General features: G+C 42.9%; 1 protein-coding gene across 1 annotated transcript in view; it reads left to right on the top strand.

Annotated features, from left to right (window-relative positions):
• Positions 1-261: 261 nt before the first annotated feature.
• The window catches only part of IQANK1 (IQ motif and ankyrin repeat containing 1), a 121,937-nt gene continuing 97,267 nt past the window's right edge, over positions 262-24,931 (top strand). Inside the window, exons 1-4 of the mRNA XM_026657695.1 lie at positions 262-308; positions 755-916; positions 1,203-1,303; positions 12,005-12,121. Of these exons, the coding sequence (XP_026513480.1) occupies positions 262-308; positions 755-916; positions 1,203-1,303; positions 12,005-12,121 (427 nt within the window). The remainder of the gene's footprint in view (positions 309-754; positions 917-1,202; positions 1,304-12,004; positions 12,122-24,931) is intronic.

The following is a 24,931-nucleotide window of genomic DNA, read 5'->3' as shown; positions in this document are numbered from 1 at the left end:
TACATAGTTACCATTAGCAACCAAACTTGTAATCTCATCAAAGAATGAAATCAGGTTTGTTTGACAAGACCTTTTTTTCTTTAAAACTATGTTGATGCGGGATGGGGGTTGGGTTTAGTATTTGGACAGGTGATGTATGTGGGGGGAGCTGGTACCCAGATGGGTGATGAATGGTGTGGGGGTTAGTACCAGAGAGGTGATGCGAGAGATGGTTGTACCTGGAGGGGTGATGGGGTTGGGGGGTTGGTATCTGGATGGGGGATGTTGGGGATAATTGGTCTGGAGGAGTGGTACCTGGATGGGGGATGGTGGGTTGGTACCTGGATGGGGGATGATAGGGATGGCTATATTTGCACGGGTGATGACAGGGATGGGGGAAGTCGATACTGGCCTGGGCATTGCAGATGAGGGGGGAGGGGAATGGGGAACAGACCTCTGCATGGGCGGGGGGGGGGGTGACACCTGCATGGGCATGGGGGGAAGGGGGTGGTTGGCACCTGCACGGGTGTTGCAGGAGTGGGACTGGGGAATCTGTACCTGCGCGGGCGGAAGGGGGGTGGTACCAAAGCGCCCATTGGTGGAGGCGGGAAGCCTGGCGGGGGAGGGGGGGGAGAGAGGGACGGGGATTGGTGGAGCCGGGGAAGCCCGGCCGGAGGGTGGGGGGGTATTGTTCGTCCCTGACGCTACAGGAAGTGGGCGGGGTTCTGATCTGTGGCGTCACTTCACCAACTGGGGCGTGACGTGTGGGGGTCAGGCCCGCCGTTTCAATTCCGGATGGAACGGGTGCGCTTCCGGCGTCGCCGTTGCCTGGTGACGGTTGGGGGCGGCTGCCGTTACGGGCGAGGCCCCGAGAGCTGGAGCGGCGCAGGCTCAGCCGGGCGGGCGCGGCTTTCCCACGGCGACCCCGGGACAGCAGGTCGGGCCCGCGGCGCTGCCGGGGAGGTCAGAGGCGGGAGGTCGGTAGGGAGTCAGTGCGGGGGGAGGTTTCTTAGCACCAGAATTAACTTCTCCTTCCCCCCACATCCACAAGTGGGCCTGATACTGCAGACACACTCAAGTAACCCTATTGAATTTATTGGGGCTACTCACATGCATTTGTGTTTGCAGGACCAAAGCAGTTGCTGTCCCTTGGCTCATGCAAAGCTGAGCTCATTAGTGCTTTAAAGTTCATAAGAAACTTGCTGGCCTCTATTCTGTTTCAGGGAAATGAGTGACAGGAAAGCAGCAGGAAAAGCTGCAGCTCAGAAAGGTTCCAAACCAGCTTCGCTGGTGAAGAAATCAGGAACGGCATCTAGAAAACCAGGTAGGGTTGTGGTGGGGGAATCCTGGTTCTGTGTCTGTTGCTGTTGTCTTTCAGCCTGCTGCATCATCATCAGTTTGGGAGTTCCAGGTAGGGAGTGTGGTTTCTTTCTGTGTAGGTACGGTGCTACCCCATGCAGCAGATGTGGCCAAAAATGGAACAGTCATAATGACCTGTGGTGGATGTGCTTTGTTTTCCTACATGCCGGAAGACAGCAAAGATTTCTTATATAGGAATTGTAAGTTGGTGGTGATGCTGGCGGAGAAGATATATGATCTGGAATCACCAGTATCAATGCTGCATACTAACTGAGATGGCAAAGACTTATTGGACAACAAGATTTGGGAATTGTTGCCACCAATTCTACTGGGGAAGGATTGGTGAAGAAGGAACATAAGAGTGTAGAAACTAAAGAAGATGACTGGCAATTTGCGAACAACAGAGGAAAGAGAAACAGGAGGCATTCAGCTCTTCTAGAAGTATTGAATTGCAATACTCAGTGAGGCAACTACAGAAGGAATGGAACAAAATTTACAGGGGGTAGCTGCTTGCTTCTTACTGGCAAGGATGTCCAAGAGGTTTTTAACTGTTCTAAAATGACAAGCAACCATCATCAGTGATTCCATATTAAGAAGGCTGGACAGAGAATTCAGCAGGATGATGTGTAGCTTCCCTGGAACAAAGACATGAAACATAACTGTAAGATTGGATGGGGACCTGAAGTTGGCTGGCAAGTCTCCTGGTGATGATACACATTAGAATACATGATGGACAGCATCACATGGAAGTACAAAGATTATTGAAAACTTCAGGGATGTCAGCCTTTGGTACTTTTATGGCCCCCATTACTGTAGTATCTGAGCACCTCACAGTCATTAATGTATTTATCCTTAAAACACTCCTGGATGGTAAAGAAATGCTTTTATCCCCATTTCACAGGTGGGGAGCTGAGTGGTTAAGTGATGTGCCTGAGGTCACACAGGATATGGTTGGTGGAGCAGGGATTTGAACACACATCTCCTAAGTCCTAAGCTAGTGCTGTAACCACTGGACCAAAGACTCATTTGTTTTGGAAGTGTTGTGAAGAAGAAAAATTCCAAGTCATCTCTCAAAGATCCTTCCATTCCTATAAATGAGGGACGGCAGAAGGCAGAAATTAGTGGAGGTGCACCATTATCTATGTGGGTGATATGAAACTGAAGGTTTCGGTTTTGTGAAACATTGGGTCACATTCCAGTGGGAGAAGGGCCTGAACAAATAGGACCGCCAGCAACACAGAAGTAGGTGAGCTAATCTCTGAAGATCAGTTGGAGCAGGTAGGAGTGTGTTAAACTAGGAATTCCAGGAGAAGATGCTAAGAAGGCAGTTGCCCTACAAATGCTTAAATATATCACTCAAGCTCAAGGTATTGTGAATATATTGAGATGAGGTGGGAAAGAATGTGAAGGGGGGGAAAATTCAGTTGCTTTTATACAAATGCTAGGAGTCTGGGTAATAAGGAAGAAAAATTGTAATTTAAAACTGTCTCATAGATTTTAAGGCCAAAAAGTACCATTGCGATCATCTAGTCTGACCTCCTGTATAACTCAGGTTATAGGACTTCATTGAAATACTTCCTGTTTGAACACGAGTATATCTTTATAGAAAAATAGTCAATGTTGATTTAAAAATTGTGATGATGGAGAATCTACCACAACCCTTGTTAAGATGTTCCAATGGTTAACTACCTTCACTGTTTAAAAAAAAAAAAAAAAAAAAAGCCTTATTTCTAGTCTGAATTTGTCTACCTTCAACTTCTAGTCGTTGAATCTTGCTATACCTTAGTCTAGTAGACTGATGAGCCCATTATCAAATTTTTGTTCTCCATGTAGGTACTTACAGATTGTGATCATGTCACTCCTTAACCTTCTCTTTTGTTAAGCTAAATAAATTGAGCTCCTGGTACCTATCACTATAAAGTGTGTTTTCCAAACCTCTAATCAATCTCCTGGCTCTTCTTTGAACCTTCTCCAATTTATCAACTTCTTGAAACAATTACGGATACCAGAACTAGACACACTATTCCAGTTGTGATTGCACCAGTCCCAAATACAATGGTAATATAGACTCCCTACTTAAGTTTTCCCTGGGAATCCAAGCATTGCAGTAGTCCTTTTGGCCACAGCTTTACACTGGAAGTTCATGTACAGCTGATAGTCCATCCTCACCCCCAAATCCTTTTTAGAGTCACTGATTCCCAGGATAGAGTCCCCCATTCTGTAAGAATGGTCTACATTCATTTTATAACTTTACATTTGACTGTTTTGAAACATATATTGTTTTCCTGTGCCGAGTTCACCAAGCAATACAGATCCCTCTCTATTAGAGACCTGTCCTCTTCATCATTTAACACTAAATAATGTGACCTGGTATAATGAGCACTTCCATACTTCATTTTTCTTTTTGTCATTTTTTTCTCAAAATGGCTTGAAGAACATAAGATTGTCCATAGAGGGTCAGACCAATGGTCCATGTAAACCAGTATCCTGTTTTCCAACAGTGGCTGGTGCCAGATGCTTCAGAAGGAACGAACAGAACAGGGAAATTATCAAGTGATCCATCCCCTGTCATCCAGTCCCAGCTGCTGGCAGTCAGAGGTTTAGGGATACCCAGAGCATGGGGTTGTGTCCCTGACCTTCTTAGCTAATAGCCATTGATGGACCTGTCTTCCACTAACTTATCTAATTCTTTTTTGAACCCAGTTATACTTTTGGCCTTCACAACATCCCCTGGTAATGAGTTCCACAAGTTGACTGTGTGTTGTGTGAAGCAGTGTTTCCTTATGTTTGTTTTAAGTCTGCTGCCTATTAAGTTTGTTGAGTGACCCCTGGTTCGTGTGTTGTGTGAAGGGGTAAATCACACTTCCTTATTCACTTTCTCCATACCATTCATGATTTTATAGATCTCTATCCTATCCCCCCCTTAGTTATCTCTTTTCCAAGCTGAACGATCAGTCTTTTTAATCTTTTCTCATGTGGAAGTAGTTCCATACCCTTAATCATTTTTGTTGCCTTTCTCTCTATATTTTCCAATTTTAATGTATCTTTTTGAGATGGGGCAACCAGAACTGCAGGCATTATTCAAGGTGTGGACATATCATGGATTTATATTTATATTTTCTGTCTTATTATCTATCCCTTTCCTAATGGTTCCTAACATTCTTTTCTCTTTTTTTTTTTTTTTTTTGACTGCCGCTTCACATTGAACAGATGTTTTCAGAGAACTAGCCACAATGACTCCAAGATCTTTCTTGAGTAGTAAGAGGTAATTTAGACCTCATCATTTTATATGTATGATTGGGGTTATGTTTTCCAATGTGCACTATTTTGCATTTATCAACACTGAATTTCATCTGCCATTTTGTTGCCCGGTTGCCCATTTTTCTGGGATTCCTTTGTAGCTCTTTCCAGTCAGCTTTGGATTTAATTGTCTTGAGTAATTTTGTATCGTCTTCAAACTTTGCTACCTTGCTGTTTACTCCCTTTTCCAGATCACTTATGAATCTGTTGAACAGCACTGGTGCCAGTACAAATCCTCACACACGAATACAGACGCTCCCCGGGTTACGCAAACCCGATTTACGGAAATCTGGATTTACGGAAAAAGTTCTGTAAATCTCGCAAGCTTTTTTTGTTTTTGCGTAATTGTCAGAGATACGTTCCCAACTTATGCAAAATTCGACTTACGCAAGGCGTTCTGGAATGGAACGCTTGCGTAAGTCGGGGAGCTTCTATAATGAATATGCACAAGGGGGTTCAATTAAGCTCAGCAATGAGATTGCACAGGCAACCTTAATTCTATTATATCCTACCTTTTGAGCATTTGACTTCACAACTTTAATGTTCTTTTAGCATAGTGTATGGGGTGGTTTTTTTGTAATTATATATGCACTGTGCTAAGTGTTTGTTTTATATTATAGAAGGCAGGTTGAAGAAGTGCACTTTGCACGGTGGTGAGGCTTGTGGTAGTTTTTATTTCCAATGTAAGTTTGTTCAGCAGTCTTGGACCAGCTCCAGCCTCCTTCACAGGCGAGTTTACCCTTGCTGTAGACAGTTCCATTGTGCCGAAGGAGTGGATCTGTTGACTGGTGTCCCTAGCCTCTGTTTGTCAGAAGCTGGGAATGGGTGGCAGGGGATGGATCACTTGATGATTACCTGTTCTGTTCATTCCCTCTGAAGCACCTGGCATTGGCCACTGTTGGAAGACCGGATACTGGGCTAGATGGACCTTTGGTCTATTCTAGTATGTCTGTTCTTATAACTGCTGTCCTCAACCTGGAGCTTTAGGCATTCTTCTAGGTATCCTTGGGTCAAACCATTGAAGGTAAGTACTGAGACCTTAAACTTCATTTATTGTTCTATGGGAAGACAGCGTATTGAGCGGAAGACAGGTTTGATGTGCTCACGATAGCCTGTGTTGCTGTGATAGGCAGCTTCATTCTGTACTAGTCGAAGTTTCCTGAGGGCTTACATCTTCATTTTCAGGTGGATCACATTGCTGTAGGCCAGCTGCAAAATGACTGACGTTTGTACAACTGAGCCCAGAACATCATCTTCCAGGATGGGACACTATCCTCTGGTCAGACATAGATGATAGAACATGTTACCTTCTAAAGGTTAGAGAGAGCAGGAGGACACAGAGGCGGATTGTGTAAACGGGCTTCTTTATTGCGGTACTTGTTCCCCTCGACTAAATTGTCGAGTAAGCACTGAATTAGTTACAGCACACTCCTTTTATCTAAGTTAATATGTAAATATCTACATTTACTACAACACCCCCAAAACCCTTACTGAGTAATATAAACGCCCATGCAATGAATATTAATAGCTATATACTGAATATAATTATTCCCACCCCTGATTACTGTTTACAGCATTAGCATATTCTACAGATAACTTTTACTTTGAAGATACATTTCTTTACAATAATTGCAGCTACAAATTTCCTTAATCAGCAGTTTGCAGGGGAGAGAGGAAGGGGCCATGACCCCGAGCTCGTTTGTGTAGCCGGGAAAGGAAGGGAGAGGGAGATAACACTGCTTTACCCAAAAAGTATTCTTTTAGATCCCCATATTCCTTATGCAGCTGCGAGCTTATCAATTCTTAACAAGCAGAAGGGAACTTTATGGCAGGATGACACTTTATCAAGTAAAGAAATAGTGCATGCCTGTGCCTACTCCCTAATACCATGCCAGCACATCAGCGGTTTCCTAGGTCTCTACTTAACCCTTACATATCCCAACACTCCCCCACTCTCTTCAAAGAAGGGCCCAGGCGCCCCTCCTTCCTGCACACTGAATGGCGGGGCATTTAGGCTGCCCTGGCTCCAGTTAGCCCGATACCTTGGTCCACCGGTCATGCTACGGGAAGAGAGAGAAGGCAGGTCATAAAAAGGGTAAGCTGCTGAGTTTACAAGTATGGCTTTCAGGGAGAGCCTAGGACAGCACATAATTTTAGGCACCCCATGAATACAATTAATAATGCAATTAATATAAATAACACCCCTACAACATGAGTAATACAACCAAGAAGCGAATGAGTGTCCATTAGGCCTGTCCAATGGGCATAGGCTATATCAGTCCAAGTACAATCAGCAGGCAGTTCAGTAGCTAGTTGGATGGAAGGCATTCTTTCCTCGAAGGGCCTGGGCTTCCAAGACCTGAGTCCAACATCTGGGCCACCACCAGAAACACTGTTTCTCCTCCTTTAATAGGGTTAAAATCCTGTAACACCATTTTGGAGCGTATACACCTCTACCCTGATATAATGCTGTCCTCGGGAGCCAAAAAATCTTACCCCGTTATAGGTGAAACCTCATTATATTGAACTTGCTTTGATCCGCTGGAGTGCGCAGCCTCACCCCCCCGGAGCACTGCTTTACCGCGTTATATCTGAATTCGTGTTATATCGGGTCGTGTTATATTGGGGTAGAGGTGTATTTTAAATGTGTCCAGTTGTTGGCAGTTGCAGAGAGCTGCCCCTACAGTGTTCATGTGCTCTTGTCCATATCATGAGTCCATTGAATATCTACAGAGAAACGTGGTATTGTCCAAACCAGCTTGACCACTTGATATAGAATTGGGTAACACACTGGTTCAGTTGTCCACAGCAATGAGTTTCATAGATCTATTTATGTACCAAAGTCCCAATGGCAGCATGTACATGTGTGTAATTGTGCCAGATGCTGGTGTACTTGTACTCTCAAGTATTATATTACAGAATTGTGCACACTCCCAGCAGCACACTCCATACCCCATATACATTACATTTAATTGTCCACCCCTGGCACAGGCCATTGCGTCTGCTCCTTTATGGCCATTGGGGAGGGGCACATTTCAATATTTTTTTGGGGGGGGGGGGACAAACGATTATTTAACTGAATTATTGTCCATTTTACACCATTTTATTCTCCCTATCTATCCCCCAGTGGTCCTCCCTTTCTTATTATTCCCATAGCGCTCATGGGGACCACCTTAGTTGCCATCTCATTCCAAGGTACCATTGCAACTATTACCCAGGGGCTAGCCCCCTAGTTGAGCATTTTGCATTCCTATACACACCTTTTCCCCCAGATTCTATACACCCAACCCTGTGGTTCCTACTGCCCATAGATCCCTTTTGCAGTGACAATTCCATGTGTATTCCCTCACTCGCTAATTAAATTGTTGCTTCAACCCTTCTACGTATGTGCTGCAGTTGGGGTGTACCCGGTCCACCCACCATTCTTTGGGATTTACCACCCATCCACGTAGTGGACTGAAAGGACACATTGACAAGCTCTGGTTGCACCCGCTCCCACAGTGGCTTCCACACGCTCGTCCATAAGGAATTATTTCCAGCTCCAGGCTCCGGTCAGCTTAAATCAGGATCCTTCCAGCTTGGCATCTATATTAGCTGTAGGGTTACATTCTGCAAAGTGGTTAAATTGTCATACATCCAGCGTTCCAGGGGAGACTTTATGCCCAGTCTGGTAAGTACCTAACTGCAAGCTTAAGGATTGTCCTCTATGGAGGTACCATTATGATTACACATGGTAACACCACACCCCAATTGTGGAACCCCATAACCCAAACACCCCAAGAGACCAGAGGGTTATATGTTTTTGGGACCCTCTGTGACAAATCATATGCCCAGATGACCGTGTTTCCCACTGTCATTCATTATGGTATATTTTAAGGAATACCATGAAATATATACACTGCTGTGTATCAGAGCTTAGTGTCAGAAAGGATTTCAGGAGCACTTCCAAACTGTGGTCTGAATTGATCAGCTATGGTTGTGTATCTTCAACCAATGCATTGGTTGCATGCTCTTCAAAGTGCTTTTTTCTGCCAGTCAGAATAATCTCTGTCTTGCCTGGGTTCAGCTTCTACCAGCTGCTCTTGTCCAAGCAGTGGGCCAGCTTAGTGCCAGCGATATTGTTGTATGTGGTGAAGCTTGGTAGAGGTGTCTGTTATCTACATATTGTGGGCACTTGAGTCAATGTCATCTCACCACTTCTCCCAGTAGCAGTATGCAGATGTTGAATAGGACCTAAGAGAGAATTGATAATTTTGGGACTTCACAAGTGAGGGGTCTGAGACGATGTTCCCTCTAATTTTTTCCATCCATGTGCGGAATGAATTTTGTTATGTGCAGCACCAATATTGAGGTAATGTGTGGATGTGCGCCACCAGTACAAAAAAACCCCTAGATATAATATATATTTTTTAAAAGTTCAGAGGTATGGAAGAAGAAGACAGAATATTAAAACAAGGGATAATGAACAAGGTGCACTGCTTAAGATGTTTGTTTAATATGAAATCAAATAAAAAGAAAATTAACACTGCCCTTGGAGTACATGTATTTTATAATCCTTTCTAACAACTCAAGCTAGTAAACACACCAAAATGTGGCATACTGAAAACAGCTATATAAATAAAACAAAGTCATGGCCATTAAGTAAAAGCATAAAAAATATGCTCCAGAGGCCCAATTCAATAACCTAATCCTATCACAGACCACTAAATCTTCAGGGAAAGTTGCTCTTGAAAAATGAAGCATCTGTCAAAACACTAGCATGCTATGGACTTTTGCAGTTCACAAAACTATCCCTCTTGCATGCATATTATCTGCACACATAGCTCAGCTTTAAGATGCTAAACAAATCTATGAGTCAACTGGAAATAGTGATGCTCTCCTCGCAAATATTAATACAATATTTTCTGATATTGGAAAGGAGAGTAAAAGGCATTCACTCAGGCTTATACAATTCTATGGGATATCAACTATTAAGTTGATTAATACTTCACACACACAGAACAGTAAAAATAACTAATACAGGTCTGTTGCATCTTACGCTGGGGTTACGTTCTGCAGTCAGCGCGTAAACCGAAAATCATGTATAGTCAAAATTACATTGAGTGTAATGGCGGGCGGAATCGCCCGCACTACAGGTACAGTATTAAAATTGTTATTTTTCTCTGTTTTTTGTTTTTGCCGACCGCGTAAAGCTGAAATCGCGCATGTTAAATGTGCGTAAGATGCAACAGACCTGTAAAGCGACACAGACAGCAAACAAAACCACAAACAAATAAGTGACTACACTGAAAATACAAAGGGAAGTAAAACATCAAATTATTTCAGCTCAGTACTAATGTGGACACGAGAACAAATGGATATAAACTGGCCGTGGGGAAGTTTAGGCTTGAAATTAGACGAAGGTTTCTAACCATCAGAGGGGTGAAATTTTGGAACAGCCTTCCGAGGGAAACGGTGGGGGCAAAAGACCTGTCTGGCTTCAAGATTAGGCTAGATAAGTTTATGGAGGGAATGGTTTGAGGGGATAACGTGATTTTAGTCAATTAGGCAATAACGTGCCATCGCTGGTAAAATGAGGATCCGGCTGGAGAATCTTGCCTATATGCTCGGGGTTCTACTGATCGCCATATTTGGGGTCCGGAAGGAATTTTCCTCCAGGGTAGATTGGCAGAGGCCCTGGAGGTTTTTCGCCTTCCTCCGCAGCATGGGGCAGGGGTCGCAAGTTGGAGGATTCTCTGCGACTTGAAGTCTTTAAATCACGATCTGGAGACTTCAACAGCTGAGTTAAGGGAAAGTGGGTGGGTCAGCTTATGTGGCCTGCATCATGCGGGAGGTCAGACTAGATGACCATAATGGTCCCTTCTGACCTTAAAGTCTATGAGTCTATGAGAATCAAGTGGTTGGTGATGGGTATTTTAAATGTGTTGAGGACCCAAGCTGTGTAACAGAACCCTGTAGAAACAGGCAAAGTTAAAGTTCTCCTGGTTTCATATTGTGTGTCACCAACTCAAAAACTCAGAGTAGGCTCATTATGTTTTTACAAGTCCTTTAAGTAAACAGAGCACATTAACACATGGTTTCGGAGCTTGCAAATAACGTCTTCATCCTACAAAACACCTAGCACCAAACCTAGTTTTTGCTACTTATGAGTCAGTGGGAGTACTCTGAAGATCCAGAACTATACCAGATAGCAAAGATCTGGCCTTAATGGTTTCCAATACCTCTCCCCAAACAAATTCTAAAACTTAATGGAAATCACTTGTCTAACCCTAACCCTAACTCCTGCACAATAAAGTGCTGGAAGCCCTGGAAACATTTGAAAGCTGTGCTGTGCCCTTGGTCACTGGTGAACACCAGTGAAAATCAAGTACTCCCATTAGCTCTGGAAGACACCCACCATCCCTTAAATGACCAGGTAGTATCAGTGGCTGGGAGGGACCTCCCTAACCTTAAGGTGGTCTGTGGCAAAAAAACAAAAAACCAGAACCACACAAATACAACACCACCTTCTTCCACCATCAGCTGCTAAAATCCTCTACCCCTTCTTCCTTGAAGATCTAGCCTCAATAAGCCATGTTTTTGTCACCTTCAGACTTGATTACTGTCACTGTACTTGGGGCTAAACATTCGAGCAACAAAGACACCAGCTTGTTTAGAATACAACTGCCAGCCACTGTGAGCTTAACTACTTTGTTCTCAGTTGGCTCCCAGAGGCATCTCCCTGGCTACCGCAGCCCAGCTGGGGGAGGGGGGTGGCCGAGTTCACCAGCCGCTGCAGTCCTTCACGCCCCAAACTCCCCCCATCCCTCCCCCCACTACCCCTAATCCCCCCACACCACCAGCTTACATGTGCGTCCTCTCCAGGGTCCAGGCACCTAATTAGTGGAGCCACACCTGCGTGGTTCCACTAATTAGGTACACGGCCCTTGCTGCCCTCTTGTGCAGCCGCCCAGGTGCGCACCTTAGAGGGAACGCGGGTCTGAGTGTGGAGGTGCAGTTTCCCACCACTGTCCTTTGGGTGCATCCCGCCAGGGAGGATTCAAACCATTTTAGCATATTTCCCTGGATTCCTACCATCTCCCTCAGGCGGAATAGCAGTAGCTCATGACTGACAGTGTTGTTTGTTTGAAGAGAGGCCCAGGAGTATGAGCATGAATGTCTGCCCTCCATCAACTTCAAGAGATCATTCATCAGCATCACCAATGATGTTCTATGTCCTGGCCTGACCATTGATTTTAGTGGGATTTGTGGGCACCCAGCACTTTTGGAAGTTTTACAGATTTAGGAGCTTGTCTTTAGGCATCAGGTAGCCTCTGGTAAATAAAATGGCTAAAGGTTTTTTTTCTTTTTTTCTTCCCTTTCCCAGCGTTAAGCCAGCAAGCTGAGAGGAAAGGCACAGCTAAGGAAGAGAGCAGCTCCAAGCTCCCAAGGAAATCCAGCAATAAGCAGAATGAGCCAGCCCTAATACACAGCCCGCATATAGGTAGGTGCAATATAGAGTATTTGATCATAAGGGGTAACAGGCCTTGTCTGTATATAAAAGTGCACTGGTTTAACTAAAGGTGTGATTTTGAAACTGATTTAGTTAACCCCATGTAAAACCCTGTAGGGACACTCAGTACACGAAGTAGGTATTCACCCACGAAAGCTTATGCTCCAATACGTCTGTTAGTCTATAAGGTGCCACAGGACTCTTTGTTGCTCAGTACATTTGTGATCACTTACACCTTGACAATCACTAATTTTTAATTCAGTGATCAATTAATCTTGATTGGTTAGAAAAAGGTATAATCTAGAATTACCTTGAGTTGATAATAGGTCGACAGTAGTGATGTTATGGTGGGGGTCTATTTTAGACCACCAAACCAGGAAGAGGATGTGGATGAGTCATTCTACAAGCAGGTAACAAGATTAGTAAACACACATGAGCTAGTATCAATGGGAGATTTTAACTTCCGTGATATCTGTTGGAAGACTATTACAGCAAAACATATGTCCTGCAAATTCTTAGCATGTGTAGGGGACAACTTTCTGATTGAGGAAACAACTAGAGGGTCATCCATTTTGGATCTGGTTTAGACCAACAGGAATGAATTAGTTGAGAACATGAAGGTAGTCAGGAACTTGGGAGGAAGTGACCATGATCTGATAAAATTCAAGATCCTATGGAAAGGAGAACATGAGAACAGCAAAACTTCAGAAAAGCAGATTTCAACTGAGTCAGCGAAATAATAGGCAAGATCCCATGGAAAGACCAGTTAGGAAGAAAAGGAGTTGAAGGGGGCTGGCAGTTCCTAAAAGATGTAATCGTGGAGGCTCAACATCAAACTGTTCTGATGCAGAAGAAAGATAAGAAGAGCCACAGAAGGTCAATGTGGCTGCATAATGAGATTTTTAGCTATATAAAAAGGAAGGCTGTCAAGTGATTAAAAAAATTAATCATGTGATTAAACACACTATTAATAATAGAATACCATTTATTTAAATACTTTTGGCTGTTTTCTACATTTTCAAATATGTTGATTTCAATTACAACAGAGAATATAAAGTGTACAGTGCTCACTTTATATTTATTTTTGATTACAAGTATTTGTACTATAAAAAAAACAAAAGAAATTGTATTTTTAAATTCACCTAATACAAGTACTGTGGTGCAATCTCTTTATCATGAAAGTTGAACTTGCAAATGTAGAATTATGTGAAAAAAAACCTGCATTCAAAAATAAAACAATGTAAAACTTTAGAGCCTGCAAGTGCACTCAGTCCTACTTCTTGTTCAGTCAATTGCTCAGACAAACAAGTTTGTTTACATTTGCAGGAGATAATGCTACCCGCTTCTTGTTTACAATGTCACCTGAAAGTGAGAACAGGCGTTCTCATGGCACTGTTTTAGACGGCTTGGCAAGATATGCGCCAAATGCGCTAAAGATTCATATGTCCTTTCATGCTTCAGCCACCATACCCGGGGACATGTGTCCATGCTGATAACGGGTTCTGCTCAATAACCAGCCAAAGTAATGCAGACCGACGCATGTTCATTTTCATTATCTTAGTCAGATGCGATCAGCAGAAGGTTGATTTTCTTTTTTAGTAGTTCGGGTTCTATAGTTTCTGCATCAGAGTGTTGCTCTTTTAAGACTTCCGTAAGCATGCTCCACACCTCGTGGCTCTCAGATTTTGGAAGGCACTTCAGATTCTTAAATCTTGGATCGAGTGCTGTAGCTATCTTTAGAAGTCTCACATTGGTACCCTCTTTGCATTTTGTCAAATCTGCAGTGAAAATGTTCTTAAAATGAATAACATGTGCTGGGTCATCATCCAAGGCTGCTATAACATGAAATATATGGCAGAATGTGGGTAAAACAGCAGGGGACATACAATTCTCCCCCAAGGAGTTCAGTTACAAATATAATTAACGCATTATTTTTTTAACTAGCATCATCAGCATGGAAGCATGTCCTTTGGAATGGTGGCCGAAGCATGAAGGGGCATACAATTGTTTAGCATATTTGGCATGTAAATACCTTGCAATACCAGCTACAAAAGTGCAAATGCCTGTTCTCACTTTCTGGTGACATTGTAAATAAGAAGAGGGCAGCATTATTGTGACTGTCTGGATCACAGAAACCCTCTTGGGAGCTGCCACCCGATGTGCCAAGACTACTTCTACCCCTGCTTTCCCTGCCAGCTTGGAACCCCAGCACCCTGTCTTGCTGAGCCAGACACTCCTGTTTGCTCCAACAAAGACCCAGGTTCTGAATTACTTGCCCCAAAGCTGCAGGTTTACCTGAAAGCAGCTAACAGAAGTGTTCCTGTCTTTAACACTCAGATGCCCAACTCCCAATGGGGTCGAAACTCAAATAAGTCCGTTTCACCCTATATAAAGCTTATATAGGGTAAACTTATAAATTGTTCGCCCTCTATAACACTGATAGAGAGATATGCACAGTTGTTTACTCTCCCAGGTATTAATACATACTCTGAGTTAATAAATAAGTAAAAAGTGATTTTATTAAATACAGAAAGTAGGATTTAAGTGGTTCCAAGTAGTAACAGACAGAACAAAGTAAGTCACCAAGCAAAATAAAATAAAATGCGCAAATCTATGTCTAATCAAACTGAATACAGATAAGATCCTCACCAGTTCCAGAATGCTCCCTTTTACAGACTAATCTCCTTTTAGCCTGGGTCCAGCAATCACTCACACCCCTTGCACACTGTCCTTTGTTCCAGTTTCCTTCAAGTATCATGGGGGGTGGAGAGGCTCTCTCTTTAGCCAGCTAAGATCAAAATGGAGGGGTCTCCCATGGGCTTAAATAGACTTTCCCCTGTGGGTGGAGACCCCTCCTCTCTCCTGTGCAAAGTTCAGCTCCAAGATGGAGTTCTGGAGTCACCTGGGCAAGTCGCATGTCCATGCATGACTCACAGTTTCTTACCAGGTAGCAGCCATGGGTCACATGCTACCTTGAACGTCCTCAAGTAGACTTTTTATGTGGATTGGAGCATTCCAAGATTCATTGTCCTTTAAGTACTATTCATTGTACCTTTCTTGATTAGGTACTTAATTTCAACATTCCTTTCTCCAGGAACTGACCAAATGCTCTACTAAGGTTATTTAGCAATCAAGCCAGTACACAGCCGATATTCATAACTTCGAATACAAAAATGATACATGCATGCAGATAGGATTAATAGATTCAGTAGATCATAACCATATAGATATGTTACATAGCATATGTAGCATAGATAGATTCAGTAGATCATATTCCAGTTATGTCATATTCCCATAAAGCATTATGGGGTACAGCGTCACAATTATCTCCTGTAAATGTAAACAAACTTGTTTGTCTTAGTGATTGGCTGAACAAGAAGTAGGACTGAGAGGACTTGTAGGCTCTGAAGTTTTACATTGTTTTGTTTTTGAGTGCAGTTATGTAACAAAAAAAATCTACATTTGTAAATTGCACTTTCATGACAGAGATTGCACTACAGTGCTTGTATGAGGTGAATTGAAAAATACTAATTCTTTTGTTTATCATTTTTATAGTGCAAATATTTGTAATAAAAAATAATATACACTTTGATTTCAATTAAAAAACAGAATACAAAATATATGAAAATGTAGAGAAACATCCAAAATATTTAATAAATTTCAATTGGTATTCTATTGTTTAATAGTGCAATTAAAACTGATTTTTTTAAATTAATCACGTGAGTTAACTGCAATTAATTGACAGCCTTAATAAAAACCAAAAGGGATACATCCAGGAAATGGAAGTAGGGGCATGTCACCAAGGAGGTAACATAGGAATAGTGAGAGGATGTAGGGACAAAATTGGGAAAGCCAAGGAAAGAATGAGTTACAGCTGGCAAGGAATGTTAGAGACAACAAAAAGAGGTTCTTCAGATATGTCAGACAAAAAAGAAAGATCAGGGATTGTGCAGGTCTGCTGCTCAATGGAGAAGATGAACTGGTAATGGAAGATGATAGGAAGACAGAGCTGCTCAATGGCTACTTTGCTTCAGTTTTCTCACAAAAAATAACATGTGACCAGATCACTAGCAAATTTACCATAGACAATCAAGGGGGAAGGATGCATATCAGGATAAGTAAATAATACATCAGAGATCTGACCAGTTTGAATGAATTCAGATCAGCAGGGCCAGATACTATTCACCCGAGGGTACTGAAGGTATAAGCTGAAGAAATCTCAGAGCCACTGGCAATAATATATACAAACTCATGGATAATAGGAGAGAGCCCCTCTCCAGTCTTCCAGGACAACGTAGTGCCCATCTTTAAAAAGGAGGAGCTGGGAATTATAGACCAGTGAGCCTGACTTTGATACCTGGGAAGCTACTAGAGCAATGAATAATATACCTGGACTTCAGCAAGGTTTTTGACACAGTCCCACATGACATTCTGATAGGTAAGCTGGAGAAATGCGGGCTCGACACAACTACCATGAAGTGGGTACATAATTGGTTAAGCAACCGCAAACAGAGGATATTAATGGAACGATGTCAGATTGAAGGGAGGTCTCAAGTGGGGTTCCACAGGGATCTGTTTTGGGTCCAGTGTTGTTTAACATCTTTATTAATGACCTGGATGTAGGAATAGAGAGCATACTAGAGACATCTAATTTGCAGATGACACAAAGCTGGGGGAGGGGTTGCCAACACTTTTGGAGGAGAGAGCTAAAATTCAGAGGGGTCTTGATAATAGGAGAACTGGGCTTTAGGCAACAAAGATAAATGAAAGGTGCTACACTTAGAAAAGAAAAAGCAAATGCACAAATTCAGAATGGGGGATAACTGACTTGGCAGCAGCACTGCTGAGAAGGATCTGGGAGTTCTGGTGGATCACAACCTCAAAATGAGTCAGCAATGTGATGCTATTGCAAAAAAAGCAAATGCTATTTTAGGTTGCGTTAACAGAGGTATAGCATGCAAGTCAAGGGAGGTGATAGTACTGCTCTACTTGGCTCTGGTTAGACCTCAGTTGGAGTACTGTGACCAATTTTCGTCACCAATGTATAGAAAGGATGTCAAGAAATTGGAAAGGATCCAGAGGTGAGTGACAAAGATGATCAAAGGGATGGAATGCAATCCATATGAGCAAAGGCTGAAGAAACTGGTTATATTTAGTTTAGAAAAGAGGAGATTAAGGGGGAACACAATAGCAGTCTTCAGTAAAAGATGGAGAAAAGTTGTTCTCTCTGGCCACTGAGGGCAGGACAAGAGGCGATGGGTTCAAACTACAGCACAGCAGATTTAGATTAAATCTCAGGAAAAACTTCCTAACCGTAAGAACAGTGGGACAATGGAATGGACTGCCTGGAGATTTTCAAAAGGAGACTGGATAGCCAACTGTCTTGAAAGGTTTAGATACAACAAATCCTGCATCTTGGTGGGGCTTAGACTAGATGACCCTTGCAGTCTTGTTAACCCTGATTCTGTGAGTCTATGATTCATGAAGACGTTAATCAGAGCAGAGCTAATAGCATTCCCTTCAGTCCTCACTAGATGTCTCACCACCTTTCAACTGATCATTATATTTGGACATGTTTGAAACTAAAGTAGACAAAGCATTAGAAAAACATGAGTGAGAAATACTGCATTGGACTGTTAAAGGATGGACTAGATGACACCTGTGAAAAGGCTTTTCCATCTCTAACTTCTGCAGTTCTCTTAGAATTTGCCTTTGTCATGATGTTGTAGCTGCTGGGTATGTGAGAACTCCCAACTGCTCAAATCAGTTGGTGCTGTAGGAAGTGGGGTAGAAACACAGGAGGGAGGGGGAAGCTCCTAGCCACTCCTGTCCCAGCAGAAGATACAGTAAGGGAGTATGTTGTCTTTGACTATAGCTTGGTGGAAAGGTTTTGTGGCTCTGATTCCCTGTGTGATCTTGTACAGGTCCCATTAATCTTCTTGTGCTTCCATTTCTCCCTCTGTAAAGTTAAACTAATGCTACTTCCCTTCCTCTCAGGGCTAGGGTGTGTGAGGATGAATTCCTTAATGTTTGTGAGTTGCCCAAATTGGGACCATAAGACAAGAATCTAGAAAGAAAATGGTTTGGTTGTAACCTGGACTTGCATTGGTTAGTGTTTAGCAGAGAAAGGGCCTCAGCATCTACTAAAAATCTTGGGTGCATGTTAATTTGGTCCTGCAGCTTTAAAGATGTTTAAGTTCAGTAGATGCTATTTTTTTCTCTCTGGGAAGTTGCTTGAGGCATGTTTGCCTGCCTCTGCCTGCTTGGGCTGAGAGCTGCAAAATTGTTATGTGAGAGAGGAATGCGAGCTTGTGCCAGCCTACGCTCATTTGTGCTGGCCTTGCACAAATTCCTAGGAATGGAGGTTGTGAAAGCCACCACTGCTGCATCAATGAATAAGCAGTCTCAGCTCAAGGAGAGCAAGAATCTCTCAGAACACAAACTGAGGAATAGAATGGCCAAGAGGATTCAATTCCACTGCTCGGGGACTTCCACCAAGGAAGAGTTTGGACTCCAGAGGTCAAAGTTCAGGTCCACTGCTATGTTGGGGATTTCTCAGAGCAATGTCAGACAAAACAAATCTGAGGAACTGTCCCAGATTGAGGTGTCATTAGAGGAGGTTTTGGAACAAATTGATAAATTTAACAGTAATAAGTCAGCAGGACCAGATGGTATTGATCCAAGATTGATATATGCCATCATGTCAGCAATGCCCCTCTGCCATGTACATTGGCCAAACCTGACAGTCTCTATGTAAAAGGATAAATGGACACAAATCAAACATCAGGAATGGTAACATACAAAAGCCAGTAGGAGAACACTTCAATCTCCCTGGACACTCAATAACAGATTTAAAAGTAGCCATTCTTCAACAAAAATCTTCAAAAACAGACTTCAAAGAGAAACTGCAGAGCTACAATTCATTTGCAAACTTAACACCATCAATTTGGGCTTGAATAGGGACTGGGAGTGGCTAGCTCACTACAAAAGCAATTTTCCCTCTTTTGATATTGACACCTTCTCATAAATTATTGGGAGTGGACCACATCCGCCCTGACTGAATTGGCCTTCAACATTGGTTCTCCATTTGTAAGGTATCTCCCTTCTCTTCATGTGTCAATATATATTTATGCCTGTATCGATAATTTTCACTCCATGCATCTGAAGAAATGGGTTTTTTACCCACGAAAGCTTATGCCCAAATAAATTGGTTAGTCTTTAAGGTGCCACCAGACTCCTTGTTGTTTTTATTGACCCAAGAGTTCTGAAGAAACTCAAATGTGAGATTGTAGAACTACTAACTGTGGTTTCAGAGTAGCAGCCATGTTAGTCTGTATCCGCAAAAAGAACAGGAGTACTTGTGGCACCTTAGAGACTAACAAATTTATTTGAGCATAAGCTTTCGTGGGCTACAGCCCACTTCATCGGATGCATGTAGTGGAAAATACAGTAGGAAGATAGATAAATATATATATATATATATATATATATACACAGAGAACATGAAACAATGGGTGTTACCATACACACTATAAGAAGACTGATCAGTTAAGGTGAGCTATTATCAGCAGGAGAGAAAAAGAACTGTTTGGGCCATTTTCATTACCACTACATTTCCAGCAATTGACAAGGAGATGTGAGGAACTGTAGGGGGGGGGGGAAATAGTTTTACTTTGTGTAATGGCCCATCCACTCCCAGTCTTTATTCAAGCCTAATTTAATGGTGTCCAATTTGCAAATTAATTCCAATTCAGCAGTCTCTCGTTGGAGTCTATTTTTGAAGTTTTTTTGTTGTAACATTGCAACTTTTAGGTCTGTAATTGAGTGGCCAGGGAGATTAAAGTGTTCTTCAACTGGTTTTTGAATGTTATAATTCTTGACGTCTGATTTGTGTCCATTTATTCTTTTACGTAGAGACTGTCCGGTTTGGCCAATGTACACGGCAGAGGGGTATTGCTGGTTTGTAAATCAGCTTCTGTACAAGATGACTGGAGGATAGCTAATATGCTGCCAATTTTTAAAAAGGGCTCCAGAGGTGATCCTAGCAATTACAGGCCAGTAAGCCTGATTTCAGTACCGGGCAAATTGGTTGAAACTCTAGTAAAGAACAGAATTGTCAGACACACAGATGAACGTAATTTGTTGGGGAAGAGTCAACATGGTTTTTGTAAAGAGAAATCATGCCTCACCAATCTACTAGAATTCTTTGAGGGGGTCAACAAGCATGTGGACAAGGGGGATCCAGTGGATATAGTGTACTTAGATTTTCAGAAAGCCTTTGACAAGATCCCTCACCAAAGGCTCTTAAGCAGCAGTTCTCAAACTGTGGGTCGGGACCTCAAAGTGGGTCATGACCTTGTTTTGATGGGGTCGCCAGGGCTGGCTTAGACTTGCTGGGGCTCGGTGCCAAAGCCCAAGCCTGAGGGCTTCAGCCCTGGGCGGCAGGGCTCAGGTTACAGGCCCCCTGCCTGGGGCTGAAGCCCTTGGGCTTGGGCTTTGGCTTTGGCCCCCCGGCCTGGGGAGGTGGGGCTTTGGCTTGGGCGGGCTCAGGCTTCAGTCCCCCCTCCTGGGTCCTGTAGTAATTTTTGTTGTCAGAAGGGGGTCACAGTGCAATAAAGTTTGAGAACCCCCTGCTCTTAAGCAAAGTAAGCTGTCATGGGATAAGAGGGAAGGTCCTCTCATGGATTGGTAACTGGTAAAAAAGTATGAAACAAAGGGTAGGAATAAATGGTCAGTTTTCAGAATGGAGAGAGGTAAATAGTGGTGTCCCCCAGGGGTCTATACTGGGACCAATAAGGTTCAACATATTCATAAATCATCTGGAAAAAAGAGTAAACAGTGAGGTGGCAAAATTTGCGGATGATACAAAACTACTCAAGATGGTTAAGTCCAAAGCAGACTGCAAAGAGCTACAAAGGGATCTCACAAAACTGGGTAACTGGGCAACAACTATAAATCCCAACTATATATATATATATATATATATAAAAATGATGGGGTCTAAATTAGCTCTTACCACTCAAGAAAGAGATCTTGGAGTCATTATGGATAATTCTCTGAAAACATCCACTTAATGTGCAGCATCAGTCAAAAAAGCTAACAGAATGTTGGGAATCACTAAGAAAGGGATAGATAAAAAGACAGAAAATATCATATTGTCTCTATAGAAATCCATGGTACACCTACATCTTGAATATTATGTTCAGATTTGGACACCCCATCTCAAAGAGTATACAGTGGAGTCGCATCATACGCGCATTTAACTTACGCGAGTTCAGCTATATGTGCGCAATGACTGTATGCCCCGGAGTGAACGTGAGATGGGAGACGTGAATCTGCTGTTCCCTCAGTCGGTCTCAGTTCCCGCATGCCTCTCATAGTGTGAGCATCTCGCCGCGCTGAGAGTGATTCTAGTGTTTAAAGATACATATTTTTCATACAATATGGCTCCTAAACGCAAGCCAACTACTTCATCCGGTGCTCAACTGAAGAAACAGTGATCTGTTCCAACACTGGAGGAAAAACTGGCTGTGTTGGACTTATTGAGAGACGGTATGTCGGTCTCCAACATGGCGCTGACTTTAGAACCTAACCCCCGCATAAGATGCAACTCCACTGTATATTGCAATTGGAAATGGTACAGAGAAGGGCCACAGAAATAATTAAGTTGATGTAAGGAGTATGGAACAGCTTACGTATAAGGAGAGATTAATAAGACTGGGACTTTTCAGCTTGGAAAAGAGACGATTAAGGGGGGATAAGATAGAGCTCTATACAATCATGACTGGTGCGGAGAAAGTAAATAAGGAAGTATTTACTTCTTCTCAGAACACAAGAACAGGTTTGCTCGCCCAATTAGAGCTCAACCCTACCGGATGGCTCCTCAAGCCAAAACCGCAATAGAAAGGGAGGTCGAGGACATGTTACAGATGGGTGTAATCCACCCCTCTGAGAGTGCATGGGCCTCTCCAGTGGTTTTGGTTCCCAAACCCGATGGCAAAATCTGCTTTTGCGTGGGACTACTGTAAGCTAAATGCTGTCACTCTCCTAGAAAACTATCCAATGCCACGCACAGATGAGACTTAACTAAGGGGTACTGGCAAGTGCCTCTAGATGACCCAGCCAAGGAAAGGTCAGCCTTCATCACCCAGGTAGGGCTGTATGAATTTAATGTGCTCCCTTTCAGACTGCAAAATGCACCAGCCTCCTTCCAGAGACTGGTAGAGAATCTTCTGGCTGGATTTGGGGAATTTGCAGTCGCCTACCTTGACGATGTGGCTATATTCTCAGATTCATGGGCAGAACACCTGGAACATCTCCAAGCTGTCTTCCATTGCATAAAGGAGGCAGAATTCATTACTAGAATTGGTTTAATAACTACTGAGCTGGGTGTGTGCAGGCATGGGTTCATTAACATCTGGAGCAGAGATCCCCCATCATGCAGTGCTTCCCTACTTTTCTGATACCAGAGTTCCGTGCGGTTGTTGCCTTGGAATCTCTGTTCTTCATTCTGTATGCTAATGGAGATGCCTCCTTGTCCCATCTTCGATGCAAATGAGGCTAGGGGAGTTTCCTTAATTCTGTCATCCTTATCCCAAGGGTTTAGATGTGTCTCCCACGGCCTTTTCATTGCTTTTTGTAAGTCTTTCTTCTGATGCAGATTTGGTTTAAGCAGAGGTGGGGGGGGGGCAGGGGACGGTCTTTCATGAGTCAGACAGGCTGGGTACTGCACCCTGGTTCCCCAAGAACACAGAGCTGCTAGGTAACAAGATGGACCATTGGTGTGACCCAGTATGGCCATTCTTATGTTCTAAAAAGGGCATCAGTTGCAGGCTCAGAGGAGGTTGTGTGTCTAGTGTGGTGTGAACAAGTGGGGTGACAGCCAGGGGCCAGTTATATTGCTTTCCTGGCTGAGTATAACTTGCAGTACTATGGGAGTAGTGGGGCTAACACAGAGCATAGGAATTTGTAACCATTACATTTGCTGCTATCACATTGTTCACTCTGGCCTTGTCTATACTACCACTTATGTTGACGTAAGTTACATCGCTCAGGGGTTTAAAAACCCCACCCCTCTAAGCGACGTAACTTACATCGACTTAACGTGGTGTAGCTGTGTCGGCGGGAGACTCTCTCCTGTCAACACAGCTTTCACCTCTCGTTGAGGTGGATTAATTAGGTCGATGGGCGAGCGTTCTCCCATCTATTTATCGCATCCTCACCAAACCTGTAAATCAAACACCACTGCATTGATTGCAGCGGTGCCAATTTAGTGCGGTAGTGAAGACAAGCCCTTTGTGTGATAAACCCCTTTTCCCCACTCTGTGTCTGTCTTATCTATTTGGATTGTAAACTCTTCAGGGCAGGTCCTGCCTGTTACTCTGTACAATGCCTACCATGTTTTTTTTTGGGGGGGGGGGGGATGCGAGGGGGAATGGAAATGTCTTGATACTGCCTTAAAGCTAAACTTTGAACAGATAAAAACCAGAATGGACAATTCCAATTGTATGACATGCTGTAGAGAGGAGGAAGTTCTGGCTATGCTGCTTATAGAGCCTCCCATCACTGAAGTATCTGAAGGAGGATGGTTATGTTCCATTGGACATAAGATCAGGGAGGCTATTTTAGTTATAGGGAATGTGGTGGGAGAAGGAGACAGAGGGAATAATGAGATTAGCTGAATTTGTGGACATGTAGGTTGGGAGTGGGAGGAAACAAGATGTTGTTAAAGACAAAGCAATGCAGAGATTTTAAAATGAGGGTTGGGATTGTGAATATGAATACATATCTTTAAAATATTGAAATTGCATCAGTGTGTTGGTTTATTCTTTAATTTCATCATATTTCAACCATGCTAGTTGTATCTGTCTTCTGTGTTGAGCATTCCTGGTCATGCTATTTTACCTTTCTAGAAACTCAGGTTTTATTATTTTCTTGTTTTAAGCATATTCTGTCCTGGTATTTAAAAGATGGCAATGGATTTGCTGGTTATAATAAGAGTACAATATATTTCACTAAGTAACTTAAAAGTATAATTGGCACAGAACAGTCTAACACATCAGAGACACCATTGCCTTTTAGAGAGTTATAGACTATTTAGAATCATGGGACCTCAAATGCTTATGGATTAAGGTCTAATTAGTAAAACTAAAGATGGTTCCTGATGGTCATCTGTTACATACCACCAAATCTCACCAGTGAACAGGATGAACTGCACCATAAGCATCTGTCCGTAATGTCTAGGAAGAAAAACTGTTTCCATGAGTGGACTTTAACCTGTAGGACATTTGCTGGGCATCTCATGTAGCCAGTAACAGAACTTCCGTACAGTTTTTAGCAATAATCACTGATAACTACTTCACACAAAGTCTGCACCCAACCGGGGTAACTCATTACTCATCCTCATTCTGATGGATGAAGAAGAGTTAATCACTGACCTAAAAATTAGTGGTTGCCTAGGTACCAGTGATCATGATCTGCTTGCATTTACTTTGTGCAAACAGAATATGGCATCACCCAATAATATGTATATCTGCAACTTTAAAAGGGCTAATTTTTCCAAAGCTTAAAGCCATTGTTGGCAATTGAGTGGTATAGAATCATAGAATAGAATCATAGAATATCAGGATTGGAAGGGACCTCAGGAGGTCATCTAGTCCAACCCCCTGCTCAAAGCAGGACCAATCCCCAGACAGATTTTTACCCCAGTTCCCTAAATGGCCCCCTCAAGGATTGAACTCACAACCCTGGGTTTAGCAGGCCAATGCTCAAACCACTGAGCTATCCCTCCCCCCCCCCCCC

Source organism: Terrapene carolina, unplaced genomic scaffold (assembly GCF_002925995.2).
Source record: "Terrapene carolina triunguis isolate 2854851 unplaced genomic scaffold, T_m_triunguis-2.0 Scaffold268, whole genome shotgun sequence".
NCBI lineage: Eukaryota > Metazoa > Chordata > Testudines > Emydidae > Terrapene > Terrapene triunguis.
The sequence above is the reverse complement of the archived record's forward strand: the minus strand, read 5'-3'. Positions and strand labels throughout refer to the sequence as shown.